This window comes from Engystomops pustulosus, unplaced genomic scaffold, assembly GCF_040894005.1.
Source record: "Engystomops pustulosus unplaced genomic scaffold, aEngPut4.maternal MAT_SCAFFOLD_401, whole genome shotgun sequence".
Classification (NCBI taxonomy): domain Eukaryota; kingdom Metazoa; phylum Chordata; class Amphibia; order Anura; family Leptodactylidae; genus Engystomops; species Engystomops pustulosus.
In genome coordinates, this window is record NW_027285280.1 from 31,593 (window position 1) to 46,237 (window position 14,645).

The following is a 14,645-nucleotide window of genomic DNA, read 5'->3' on the forward strand; positions in this document are numbered from 1 at the left end:
AATTGGCTGTCCAAAATCACCATAAGGTCACGAGGCATTGTTGGCGATAGATTGAGCCCAATGACAGTATTTGGCAGGTTAGGAGTCGCAGCAAGTTCATTTCCATTGCAGGAAACACATTGGGGATCATTTACTAAGGGCCCGATTCGCATTTTCCCGATGTGTTACCCGAATTTTTCCAATTTGCGCCGATTTTTCCTGAATTGCCCCGGGATTTTGGCGCATGCGACGGAAATCGGGGCGTGGCCGTACAAAAACCCGATGGATTCGGAAAAACCACTGCATGTAAAAAAAAAATTGTCGCTCGACAAGCACTTACCTTCACCCACGATAGGACGGTGGACTTCAGTGCATTCCGCAGCGTAGCAGCGACACCTGGTGGACGTCGGAGGAACTACCTTAGTGAATCCTGGCCGGACCCGAATCCACCGCAGAGAACGTGCCGCTGGATCGCGAACGGACCGGGTAAGTAAATCTGCCCCACTACATCCAATGCACCAAGAACTACTCCAACATCGGAACACGAGAAGTGACCGGTACGGGCAGATCAGCTACCGAACGAGGTTACAGAACTCCTTTATACCAAGAGCCATCAATTTTTACACCAAATGTATTCAAGAAGCAGCCAAACCAACTTAATAACCCCCGCTCGCCCCTACCACGAAAGTCCCCCCCCCCCCAGCCATATGGTACCACTATTTCCTGCGTTACATCTGTTTTTCTCACTGTCTATGATTTTTCTTTTGTGTAATCTAAATGCTGGGGCCATGTACACCACAACTTCCAAAGGGATCAATAAAGCTTTATTGTATCATATTGTATTGTAAAGTAAGTTTATTAGTACAGGTGGTCCCCTACTTAAGAACAAGCGACTTACAGACGACTCCTGGTTACAAACGCACCTCTGGATGTTGTTAAATTACTGTACTTTATCCTTAGGCTACAAAAAGCTATAACAGTTATCACAAGTGTCTGCAATTAAGCTTTATTATTAATCTTTGTTCTTATGACAATCCAAAATGTTTAAAATCCAATTGTCACAGAGACCAAAAAAAATTGTCTCTGGGGTTACAATGATAAAATATACAGTTCCGACTTACATACAAATTCAACTTAAGAACAGATCTACAGTACCTACCTTGTACGTAACCCGGGAACTATAGTTCCAATGAACCTAATATCCTAGGGCAAGCGTACGGTCAAAATGTTTCATAGTTACTGGTTTCAAAATGTTTCTGTATTGGTAATTTTATTATTTGTGGGGCAGCATTAATTCCATACAGCTGTACAATCGGTTAGGCTTATATGCATTACATGTAAGAACCAATAGAAGTACAAAAGATAGAAAACTACATGGACCTGGACATTGTGGAAGGAAGCGCTCATCTCCATGATCTCGCAGGGGCTTATTTACTAAGGGTCCCGCGGATCACACTTTCGTCGGCTTTTAGAAATTTTCGCGATTTGCGCCGCTGTGACAGCAATTTAGAAGGGGATTATGTCACACACGACCGGATTTTGGCGCAGTTGCGCTGACTTTCATGCGACAGAAATGGGGGGGGGGTTGCTGACGGACGATCCAACGGCTTCGGACTGAGCGTGGGATTTAACTTTAAAATTGTGTCGCAAGACATGCAGTTACATGCACCAGGAAGAAGGTGAAATCCGGGGACCTGAGTGGGGAAGTGACACATGCAGGATATCGGGCGCACGATCTTAGTGACTCCCTGCAAAGCGCATTATACACGGATAATGCACTTACATGCACCAGGAAGAAGAAGGTGAACTCCGGGGACCTGAGCGGGGAAGCAACACATGCCAGATATCAGGTGCAGGATCTTAGTGACTCCCCGCACAGCGCATTATACACGGACAATGCAGTTACATGCACCAGGAAGAAGGTGAACTCCGGGGACCTGAGTGGGGAAGTGACACATGCAGGATATCGGGCGCACGATCTTAGTGACTCCCTGCAAAGCGCATTATACACGGATAATGCACTTACATGCACCAGGAAGAAGAAGGTGAACTCCGGGGACCTGAGCGGGGAAGTGACACATGCAGGATATCGGGGGCACGATCTAAGTGACTCCCCGCACAGCGCATTATACACGGACAATGCACTTACATGCACCAGGAAGAAGAAGGTAAACTCCGGGGACCTGAGCGGGGAAGCGACACATGCAGGATATCGGGTGCAGGATCTTAGTGACTCCCCGCACAGAGCATTATACACAGACAATGCACTTACATGCACCAGGAAGAAGAAGGTGAACTCCAGGGACCTGAGCGGGGAAGCGACACATGCAGGATATCGGGTGCAGGATCTTAGTGACTCCCCGCACAGAGCATTATACACGGACAATGCACTTACATGCACCAGGAGGAAGAAGGTGAACTCCAGGGACCTGAGCGGGGAAGCGACACATGCAGGATATCGGGCACGCGATCTTAGTGACTCCCCACACAGCGCATTATACACGGACAATGCACTTACATGCACCAGGAAGAAGAAGGTGAACTCCAGGGACCTGAGCGGGGAAGTGACACATGCAGGATATTGGGTGCAGTATCTTAGTGACTCCCCGCACAGCGCATTATACACAGACAATGCACTTACATGCACCAGGAAGAAGAAGGTGAACTCCGGGGACCTGAGCGGGGAAGCGACACATGTAGGATATCGGGCGCACGATCTTTGTGAATCGTGGAAGAGTGCATGATCGTACAACGCACAGCAGGGATCGCGACAGGACTGGGTAAGTAAATGTGTCCCATAGAGTTGGGCAAGCTTATACATGGTGGACTGCAGCAAGGCAAATGTTGCAGCATGCTAACATGTGGCAGCAGGAAGCTGACGTCACCCCCTCCCGAATGAAATGCAACCACAATGGGGCAGATTTAGTTACTTGGTCCTGTTGCGATCCCGCGGTGCGTTGACCCGTCGAGGATTCGGGTCTGCCGCAATTCACTAAGATAATGCGCACGAGTTCCTGAATCCGTCGCTTCTGTGCTGAGGTCCCAAAGAACCCAAAGAAAATGCGCTCCGCAGACCCTTAGTAAATGAGCCCCAATGTGGCTACCTTTACTGTGGGCTACAATATCCTGCTGTAGTTTGTGGAGAGACATCCAGCAGTAGTTAGTGCACTCTGTCGGAGCAGTGCAGGGGGCGCCAGAATTAAGAACAGGTGCCACAAATCATGAATCTCGCCCCTAAACACTACACAGGTAACTGCACACAGTACAGACTGCGCTCATTTTAGTAAATGTGGGCTAACCATGTCAGCACTTCAGCTCCCCCATGAGAGTAGAGAGTGAGAATAAGAGCACAATCTGCCCCAGCATCTCAGAACCAGACCTGCATATTTGCGCTTTTCTTGGCCATAATTTCTGCAGTGAATGACAATAGCATCAAACACGTTAACAATCCCAAGAAGCGGACATGGTCCTCCACCACATGAGCACCAGGTGGGTGCGACTTGTTTTAACCCTGGTCCTTTATTGTGTTACCATGTTTCACTATCTTTACCTATAACTTTTTCCCCCATGCACAGAGCTGTATGTGGCTTGTACTTTGGGAAGTAAGAAAAAAGTTCCAAATATAGTGAAATTAGTGAAAAAACATATTTGCTCCATTTCTTTGTGGGCTCTGCTGTTACCATGCACTTTAACCCCTTAAGGACGCAGCCTGTTTGTGCGTTAATGCTCAGTCCTTTTTTTAGAAATGTGACCAGTGTCTCTTCGTGTGGTAATAACTTTTCATCGCTTTAAGATCTCCCTGTGATTTTGAGAATGTTTTCTCGTGAGACATTGTAGTTTATGTTAGTAATATCATTTCGGTAATCCGCTTTTGGGGGTAAAAATTTTGGACAAATTTGAAAAAATTTACAATTTTCAAAGTTTTAAATGTTATACTTTTTAGACAAAGTCACACCACAAATTTTTTTTGGTAGAAACCTTTTGCCATTGGTCTTCTTTTTATTTCCATTATTTGTTTTACGTTTCCATTTTTTTTTACGAATGTGAGAAGGTTTGAAGTTTTTGAAAAATGCGAAATTTTTGGTGATCAATTCAGTTTTATGAATTTCTCAACCTATTCAAATCAGCATTTAAGAAGTCTGTTAACCCTTTTATTATTTTTCCGGAAGCAAACAAAAATGGATTTGAAATTCTGAAATTTCAATTTTTCATTACAATTTTCCTCATTTAGCCCCAAAATACACACATTCAGAAGAAAATTGAGGTAAATTTACATCCCAAAATTTTTGCCCTGCTTCTTCCGCGTACGGCAATACCAGACATGTGGATGTGAACTGCTGCATTGTCTTACAGCGATGTCCAGAACAGAGTTCGTACCATTGGGTTTTTGGTGGCCAATTTGGCTGCAAAAGTATTGTGGTGCCACAGTATAACTGAAGAGCCGCTGAAGTAACAGTACAATAGAATGGTGACATCTTTTCTATTGTTCTAGTGCCTTGGATAGGAACTCCAGGAGAACTCCCAGGCAATCCAGCAGAAGTCCCGGGCACTCCAGCAGAAGTCCTGTGCACATCGGCACTACTACGTAAGCGCCTTCTCGGAGGTTCCTCAGAGTCGCTTTGTGGGGACGAGGTAGACAAATAAAACGGACACTCGTCCCCACTAGCTGACTCCGTATCGGAGGCCATATAATTATAGACCTCCAAATCAGTATATGTCTTCTGGGACATGATGGGGTGGGGATAGTATGCAACCTACACTATACCTACACCACTCCACCTACTTCACTACACCACACAATGCCTTCTCCTCCACACAACGCCTTCTCCTCACAACGCCTGCTCCTCCACTAAACGCCTTCTCCTCCACATACACCTTCTCCTCCACTAAACGCCTTTTCCTCCACACGATTTGCACTTAAAAGTGCAGTTTGAAGGGAAAGGGAATACAGACGATGGAGGGTATAGTACAGGGAAGTGGGATTACACTGAGAGGGGGATGGAGAATGGGTGTAGTGGTTTATGCACACTCTACAGGACAGATCCCAAGACACTCTGCTCTCCAACACTACCAAATGCAGAATGGCGGCGTTGGAGAGCGTGGAGGGTCTTGGATCTGCCCTCCCCAGTAAATGATCGCTACGATTGGCCAGTCTGTACAGACGGGGCAATCGCAGCGATCGACATCACAGGACCAATCAGATCGGTCCTGTGATGTCAGAGGGGGACGTCCCCTCGCGATCCCGGCATACCGAAGCTATGTCTCGCGACGGGATGACGTAATTTAACCCCGGAGCGGCCAGCCCGCAGTCTCCGATCGCTGCAATTGGCCATCTGTACAGACGGGCCAATCGCAGAGATCGACATCACAGGACCGCCATGACAGGTCCTGTGATGTCAGAGGGGGAATGTCTCGCGACGGGATGACCTAATGTCTGCATGTTGCGCAGCTGGCGGATATATCCGCAACTGAGCGCTAACTCACTGCGCTCAGTGACGGATATATCCGCCACGAGAGAGGCAAGGGGTTAAGTAAAGCATTGCCTTTGTTCACTTTCAGTAAGACCTTGATCACTTTTGATGAAAATGTGGCGCTTTGGACAATTAGGCATATCTGGATTCCACCAGTTTAGAAAACTTGCATAACGCCCCTATCATCTCTTCAATATATCAGATGTTCTTGCTCTATCTCTGGTATCACCCCATCTCCTCAGAATCACAGGCTCTCCGATTTCGCCCATATTTCCGTATCAGACCCTCTCTCCCTCCGGTATTGCTGCTATCTCCTCAGTGTTGGTCCCTCTCTCTCTCTCTGGGATCGCCCCTATCTCCTCAGTATCGGACCCTCTATTCCTCCGGTGTCACTGCTATCTCCTCAGTATCGGACCCTCTCTCTCTACAGCAACGGACCCTCTTTCTCTCCGATATCGTCCCTATCTTCTCAGTTACTGACCCTCTCTCCGTTATCGCACCTTTCTACTCAGTTTCGGACCTGATTTCCGGTATTGCCCCCAGTTCCTCAGTATCGGATGCTCTCTCTCTCCGGTATCTCCTCAGTATCGGATCCTCTCTCTCCATTATCTCCTCAGTATCAGACTCTCTCTCTCTGGTATCGCCCCCCCTCTGTCTATCTCTGGTAATGCCCCCTCCTCTCTCTCTCTGGTATCTCTCTCTCTCTGGCATCTCTCTCTCTCTGGCATCTCTCTCTCTCTGGCATCTCTCTCTCTCTGGCATCTCACTCTCTCTGGCATCTCTCTCTCTCTGGCATCTCTCTCTCTCTGGCATCTCTCTCTCTCTCTCTCTCTCTGGCATCTCTCTCTCTCTCTGGCATCTCTCTCTCTCTCTGGCATCTCTCTCTCTCTCTCTGGCATCTCTCTCTGGCATCTCTCTCTCTCTGGCATCTCTCTCTCTGGTATCGCATTCTCTCTGGTATCACCCTCTCTCTGGTATCTCTCTCTCTGGTATCGCCCTCTCTCTGGTATCTCTCTCTGATATCGCCCTCTTTCTGGTATCTCTCTACCTCTCTCTCTGGTATCGCCCTCTCTCTCTCTAGTATCTCTCTCTCTGGTCTCACCCTCTCTCTGGTATCTCTCCCTCTCTCTGGTATCTCTCCCTCTCTGGTATCTCTCCCTCCCTCTCTGGTATATCCCTCCCTCTCTGGTATCTCCCTCTCTCTGGTACCTTCCTCTCTCTGGTATCTTTCTAGTATCATCCTCTCTCTGGTATCTCTCCCTCTCTCTGGTATCTCCCTCTCTCTGGTATCTCCCTCTCTCTGGTCTCTCTCTCTCTCTGGTATCTCTCTCTCTCTCTGGTATCTCTCTCTCTCTGGTATCTCTCTCACTCTCTCTCTGGTATCTCCCTCTCTCTGGTATTACCCTCTCTCTCTGGTATCTCTCTCTCTCTGGTATCTCTCTAGTATCATCCTCTTTCTGGTATCTCTCTCTCTCTCTGGTATCTCCCTCTCTCTGGTATCGCCCTCTCTCTGGTATCGCCCTCTCTCTGGTATCCCTCTCTCTCTGGTATCTCTCTCTCTCTGGTATCTCTCTCTCACTCTCTCTCTGGTATTACCCTCTCTCATCTCTCTCTGGTATCCCTCTCTCTCTGGTATCTCTCTCTCTCTGGTATCTCTCTCTCACTCTCTCTCTGGTATTACCCTCTCTCATCTCTCTCTCTCTCTCTGGTATCCCTCTCTCTCTGGTATCTCTCCCTCTCTGGTATCTCTCTCTCACTCTCTCTCTGGTATTACCCTCTCTCATCTCTCACTCTCTCTCTGGTATCTCCCTCTCTCTGGTATTACCCTCTCTCTCTGGTATCTCTCTCTCTCTGGTATCTCTCTAGTATCATCCTCTTTCTGGTATCTCTCTCTCTCTCTGGTATCTCCCTCTCTCTGGTATCGCCCTCTCTCTGGTATCGCCCTCTCTCTGGTATCCCTCTCTCTCTGGTATCTCTCTCTCTCTGGTATCTCTCTCTCACTCTCTCTCTGGTATTACCCTCTCTCATCTCTCTCTGGTATCCCTCTCTCTCTGGTATCTCTCTCTCTCTGGTATCTCTCTCTCACTCTCTCTCTGGTATCTCCCTCTCTCTGGTATTACCCTCTCTCTCTGGTATCTCTCCCTCTCTCTCTGGTATCTCTCCCTCTCTCTCTGGTATCTCTCCCTCTCTCTGGTCTCTCTCTCTCTGGTATCGCCCTCTCTCTGGTCTCTCTCCCTCTCTCTCTGGTATCTCTCTCTCTCTGGTATCTCTCTCTCACTCTCTCTCTGGTATTACCCTCTCTCTCTGGTATCTCTCTCTCTGGTATCTCTCCCTCTCTCTCTCTCGCTCTCTCTCTGGTATCTTCCTCTCTCTGGTCTCTCCCTCTCTCTGGTCTCTCTCTCTCTCTCTCTCTCTGGTCTCTCTCTCTCTGGTATCTCTCCCTCTCTCTCTCTCGCTCTCTCTCTGGTATCTTCCTCATCATATCTAATATCTATCTCTCTATGCCTGGGATTTCCCGCCTCTCCCCTGAGTCTCTTCGGCATTTTCCGGATGTCCCGCCTCTCTTCTGAGTCTCCTCGGCATTTTCCGGGTGTCCCGCCTCTCCCCTGAGTCTCTTCGGCATTTTCCGGGTGTCCCGCCTCTCCCCTCAGTCTCTTCGGCATTTTCCGGGTGTCCCGCCTCTCCCCTGAGTCTCCTCGGCATTTTCCGGATGTCCCGCCTCTCCCCTGAGTCTCTTCGGCCTTTTCCGGATGTCCCGCCTCTCCCCTGAGTCTCCTCGGCATTTTCCGGATGTCCCGCCTCTCCCCTGAGTCTCTTCGGCCTTTTCCGGATGTCCCGCCTCTCTGTTCTCGGGAATGTTCACGCCTCTTCCGGTCTCTCCTGTGTCTCCTCCTCCCCGCCCACTCCCGTCTGTAGCCCCGCCCCCGCCTCGGCCTCTGCTTCTCGGTGTCGCGCTCCGGGATGATCGGGCGGACGCGGAGCCGCTCCCGGGAGTGACGGAGACTCACCGGGCGGGTATCACAGGGGTAACGTCTATCTGAGGGGTGTAACAGGGTGACAGCTAGTGGGAGGTGGGTGTCATCAGGTGACAGGAGGGCGATACCAGGGTGACATCTGTATAGGAGGGTGTTATAGGGCATAGGTGGGTGTCATCAGGTGACAGGAGGGTGATACTAGGGTGACATCTGTATAGGAGGGTGTTATAGGGCACAGGTGGGTGTCATCAGGGTGACAGGAGGGTGATACTAGGGTGACATCTATATAGGAGGGTGTTATAGGGCACAGGTGGGTGTCATCAGGTGACAGGAGGTGTTATAGGGCACAGGTGGGTGTCATCAGGTGACAGGAGGGTGATACTAGGGTGACATCTGTATAGGAGGGTGTTATAGGGCACAGGTGGGTGTCATCAGGTGACAGGAGGGTGATACTAGGGTGACATCTGTATAGGAGGGTGTTATAGGGCACAGGTGGGTGTCATCAGGAGACAGGAGGGTGATACTAGGGTGACATCTGTATAGGAGGGTGTTATAGGGCATAGGTGGGTGTCATCAGGTGACAGGAGGGTGATACTAGGGTGACATCTATATAGGAGGGTGTTATAGGGCACAGGTGGGTGTCATCAGGAGACAGGAGGGTGATACTAGGGTGACATCTATATAGGAGGGTGTTAAAAGGCACAGGAGGGCGATACTAGGGTGATACTGGGGTGACATCTATATAGGAGGGTGTCATCAGGATCCACCTTGGATTGCCGCTGATTGGAGGGCGCCCACCTTGGATTGCCGCTGATTGGAGGGCGCCCACCTTGGATTGCCGCTGATTGGAGGGCGCCCACCTTGGATTGCCGCTGATTGGAGGGCGCCCACCTTGGATTGCCGCTGATTGGAGGGCGCCCACCTTGGATTGCCGCTGATTGGAGGGCGCCCACCTTGGATTGCCGCTGATTGGAGGGCGCCCACCTTGGATTGCCGCTGATTGGAGGGCGCCCACCTTGGATTGCCGCTGATTGGAGGGCGCCCACCTTGGATTGCCGCTGATTGGAGGGCGCCCACCTTGGATTGCCGCTGATTGGAGGGCGCCCACCTTGGATTGCCGCTGATTGGAGGGCGCCCACCTTGGATTGCCGCTGATTGGAGGGCGCCCACCTTGGATTGCCGCTGATTGGAGGGCGCCCACCGTGGATTGCCGCTGATTGGAGGGCGACCATTGTGGATTGCCGCTGATTGGAGGGCACCTCCCTTGGATTGTCGCTGATTGGAGGGCGACCATTGTGGATTGCCGCTATTAAGGGGCCCTTTTATCGAGGGCCCTAGAGCTGCCCATGGGAAAATCTCTGGTGGATTTACTGGCTTCATCTTCTCTGATCTCCCAAGGAATGAGCTGCTGTGGTCTGTGGCCCCTGGTTTATGTTGGGGGCCCCTCTCCATTGGTGCGCTCTATGCGGACCATGTAAGGCTCTGGTGTCGTACATTTTGAGTCCAGGTCATGTGACCAGTCGTTGGCTATGGAATCGGCAGGAGATGTGGAATACGCTGGAGATGGGCACGGGGCGATGCTGAGCAGCCAGGGCTCGTGTCGTATGCGTCCCTCCTCCTACCGGGCCCTGCGCAGCGCCGTGTCCAACCTCGCCCGTATCGACGACTTCTACTGCGAGAAGATCGGATCCGGCTTCTTCTCTGAAGTCTTCAAGGTAAGTCCAGCACCTCCTCCAGTCACATCCAGAGCTGTACACGTCTTGTGCTCCAGTGTATTGTGAGTGTAAAGCTTTAATGGAAGGGATTCGTTGCCCGGCACCCTCATCAGTCAGAGGTCACTCTTACGGCGGAGGGTAGGTCCTCGTCTACTAAGCGAAGCTCCTCACGCTGTGTAGTGGCCATGCTGCATTGCTGGAACTGGACAGGAAAAAGTGTTAGGAATACGGCGCCTGCTGTCCTTTACTGAAGGTCCAGTTCTCAGCAGCCATGATGGGGTCAAAAAACATGGCGAATGCACAGAACTTGTTTACTGTAACATAATGACCAGTCCTGAGGAAGTTCTGGCAATGTTCACTAATACCACTGCCGGGATGTTCCAAGTGTGGGGTGGGCAACTCCAGAATGGCGGATGCTGGGAGATGGGGCACCTCCAGAATGGCGCATGCTGGGAGATGGGGCACCTCCAGAATGGCGGATGCTGGGAGATGGGGCACCTCCAGAATGGCGGATGCTGGGAGATGGGGTACCTCCAGAATGACAGATGTTTTGGGATGGGGCACCTCGAGATTGGCGGATGTTGCGGGACGGGGCACCTCGAGATTGGCGGATGTTGCGGGACGGGGCACCTCCTTAATGGCGGCTGTTGTGGAACGGGGCACCTCCAGAATGGCGGATGCTGGGAGATGGGGCACCTCCAGAATGGCAGATGTTTTGCAGATGTTTTGCCATTCTGGAGGTGCCCCATTCTGGCAGCTGTTGCGGGACGGTGCACCTCCAGAATGGCGGCTGTTGCGGGACGGTGCACCTCCAGAATGGCGGCTGTTGCGGGACGGGGCACCTCCAGAATGACGGCTGTTGCGGGACGGGGCACCTCCAGAATGACGGCTGTTGCGGGACGGGGCACCTCCAGAATGACGGCTGTTGCGGGACGGGGCACCTCCAGAATGACGGCTGTTGCGGGACGGGGCACCTCCAGAATGACGCATGTTGTGGGTTGTGTATATTTCCCACCCCAGTAGATGTCAAGGAGGATCATCTCTACAAGTTTGTGACCACTTAGTCCTTTGAGGACACAGAACACTCTGTACCTCAGATATAAGTGATCCCTACTGCTGTTGCCCGGTGCCCTGTGTCCCATAGATGTCTCCTATTATCAGCTCTGGGGAGCGTTGTGTACTCCGGTAGCTCTTAGGTGTAAGCTCCTTACGTCTCCTCAGCTGATATCCGTGTCCTACGAGCTCCCGCAACGTACCTGGCCTTGTACGTGAGTGAGAACCTGTTCTTTAACCAGGGACTTGTTGCTCGCGATTGTTTTTCATGGGACTGGTGGTCTTACCAACCCTTTCTGTGCACTCATAGTCTATCACTCAATCTACTGGCCCCTTCTCTTATGATTCCCCGTTCCGGTGATGCACCCACTTCTCTGTATCCCTCATCCATGGTGTCGGGGACTTCCCTGGACCGCGTGCCAGACGGTGTAAATGGCGTAGAGGGCGTCCCCAGTTGGTTTATGTTTGGGTCAGGTTTGGGGTGTTCTCTGCGCTTGTCTCGCATGTGTCCAAACACTTCTTGGTGACAGTCTGAGGTCAGCATTGAATAATTTACGTGATTCCGGGCTTTGAGCCAGGGACGCAGGGATCCCCCTTCCCCCTCCGGGGAGAAGCTAACTCTGTCACAGGGAAGGTCGGGAGCTCCTCATAACACTGACGATACCTCTAATCATCGTATATACCCATGCACAGTACACAGAGTGGGGTATACAGGGGTGTCTGGGCTGTATACAGTCCTCCTGGGTTACTGTATAGTATATACCCATGTACAGTACACAGAGTGGGGTATACAGGGGTGTCTGGGCTGTATACAGTCCTCCTGGGTTACTGTATAGTATATACCCATGTACAGTACACAGAGTGGGGTATACAGGGGTGTCTGGGCTGTATACAGTCCTCCTGGGTGACTGTATAGTATATACCCATGTACAGTACACAGAGTGGGGTATACAGGGGTGTCTGGGCTGTATACAGTCCTCCTGGGTGACTGTATAGTATATACCCATGTACAGTACACAGAGTGGGGTATACAGGGGTGTCTGGGCTGTATACAGTCCTCCTGGGTGACTGTATAGTATATACCCATGTACAGTACACAGAGTGGGGTATACAGGGGTGTCTGGGCTGTATACAGTCCTCCTGGGTGACTGTATAGTATATACCCATGTACAGTACACAGAGTGGGGTATACAGGGGTGTCTGGGCTGTATACAGTCCTCCTGGGTGACTGTATAGTATATACCCATGTACAGTACACAGAGTGGGGTATACAGGGGTGTCTGGGCTGTATACAGTCCTCCTGGGTGACTGTATAGTATATACCCATGTACAGTACACAGAGTGGGGTATACAGGGGTGTCTGGGCTGTATACAGTCCTCCTGGGTTACTGTATAGTATATACCCATGTACAGTACACAGAGTGGGGTATACAGGGGTGTCTGGGCTGTATACAGTCCTCCTGGGTTACTGTATAGTATATACCCATGTACAGTACACAGAGTGGGGTATACAGGGGTGTCTGGGCTGTATACAGTCCTCCTGGGTGACTGTATAGTATATACCCATGTACAGTACACAGAGTGGGGTATACAGGGGTGTCTGGGCTGTATACAGTCCTCCTGGGTGACTGTATAGTATATACCCATGTACAGTACACAGAGTGGGGTATACAGGGGTGTCTGGGCTGTATACAGTCCTCCTGGGTGACTGTATAGTATATACCCATGTACAGTACACAGAGTGGGGTATACAGGGGTGTCTGGGCTGTATACAGTCCTCCTGGGTGACTGTATAGTATATACCCATGTACAGTACACAGAGTGGGGTATACAGGGGTGTCTGGGCTGTATACAGTCCTCCTGGGTGACTGTATAGTATATACCCATGTACAGTACACAGAGTGGGGTATACAGGGGTGTCTGGGCTGTATACAGTCCTCCTGGGTTACTGTATAGTATATACCCATGTACAGTACACAGAGTGGGGTATACAGGGGTGTCTGGGCTGTATACAGTCCTCCTGGGTGACTGTATAGTATATACCCATGTACAGTACACAGAGTGGGGTATACAGGGGTGTCTGGGCTGTATACAGTACTCCTGGGTGACTGTATAGTATATACCCATGTACAGTACACAGAGTGGGGTATACAGGGGTGTCTGGGCTGTATACAGTCCTCCTGGGTGACTGTATAGTATATACCCATGTACAGTACACAGAGTGGGGTATACAGGGGTGTCTGGGCTGTATACAGTCCTCCTGGGTGACTGTATAGTATATACCCATGTACAGTACACAGAGTGGGGTATACAGGGGTGTCTGGGCTGTATACAGTACTCCTGGGTGACTGTATAGTATATACCCATGTACAGTACACAGAGTGGGGTATACAGGGGTGTCTGGGCTGTATACAGTCCTCCTGGGTGACTGTATAGTATATACCCATGTACAGTACACAGAGTGGGGTATACAGGGGTGTCTGGGCTGTATACAGTCCTCCTGGGTGACTGTATAGTATATACCCATGTACAGTACACAGAGTGGGGTATACAGGGGTGTCTGGGCTGTATACAGTCCTCCTGGGTGACTGTATAGTATATACCCATGTACAGTACACAGAGTGGGGTATACAGGGGTGTCTGGGCTGTATACAGTCCTCCTGGGTGACTGTATAGGATGTTCTATGAAGCCGCTGTATCGCTGCTCTGGTGATGACAGGGTTAATTCCGGGCGTCTTAATGTTGTTATGAGGGGCTTATGTCAGATTCCGAGGATTTACATCTGGAGCCTTTTACTGCTTCCCCCAAGATAAGTCTAAGCTTATTACAGCCAGATGGGAGAAACCTGCACTGGGTGCCGAGTGCACCGGGTGGTGGCGGGAAGGGGTGCCGAGTGCGCTGGGGAGGATGAGGGGTTCTGGGGAGCAGGGGTGGTAGGTTGCTCCGGGGAGGTGGAGGGGTGCCAGGTGCGCTGGGGGTAGGGCGTTCTGGGTCCGCGAGGGAGGAGGAGGAGGGGTCCACTGGGGAGGAGGAGGAGGGGTCCACTGGGGAGGACGAGGGGGTGCGGGGTCCACTGGGGAGGACGAGGGAGTGCGGGGTCCACTGGGGAGGAGGAGGGGTGTACACTGTATTAGGTAGGTGCTCGTGCTGTATGTATTGTATGAGCTGTGACTGCTGTTCTATACAAGCCCTTATAAGGGAATGCTCGTTTGCTTGAGTTTTGGGAGCAGACGTCTTTAAGTTGCTTCCTCCGAGCTCTGGAGAAAGGAGATAAGAGCCTCCTGGTCTGGGATTCTTAGGAATAAAGCATGATCCTCCATACTCCACAGTACTGGCCTATGACCCTCCATACTCCACAGTACTGGCCTATGACCCTCCATACTCCACAGTACTAGCCTATGATCCTCCATACTCCACAGTACTAGCCTATGATCCTCCATACTCCACAGTAC

The 14,645-nt window shown here is 50.9% G+C and overlaps 1 protein-coding gene across 2 annotated transcripts in view; it reads left to right on the forward strand.

Annotated features, from left to right (window-relative positions):
- Positions 1-8,320: 8,320 nt before the first annotated feature.
- LOC140111163 (dual specificity testis-specific protein kinase 1-like) overlaps positions 8,321-14,645 on the forward strand; it is a 31,904-nt gene continuing 25,579 nt past the window's right edge. The window contains exons 1-2 of one of the 2 annotated variants that reach the window (XM_072132339.1): positions 8,321-8,719; positions 8,760-10,140. In XM_072132339.1, the coding sequence (XP_071988440.1) occupies positions 9,955-10,140 (186 nt within the window). In that variant the 5' untranslated portion in view covers positions 8,321-8,719; positions 8,760-9,954. The remainder of the gene's footprint in view (positions 8,720-8,759; positions 10,141-14,645) is intronic. The other variant, XM_072132340.1, reaches the window with a different exon arrangement.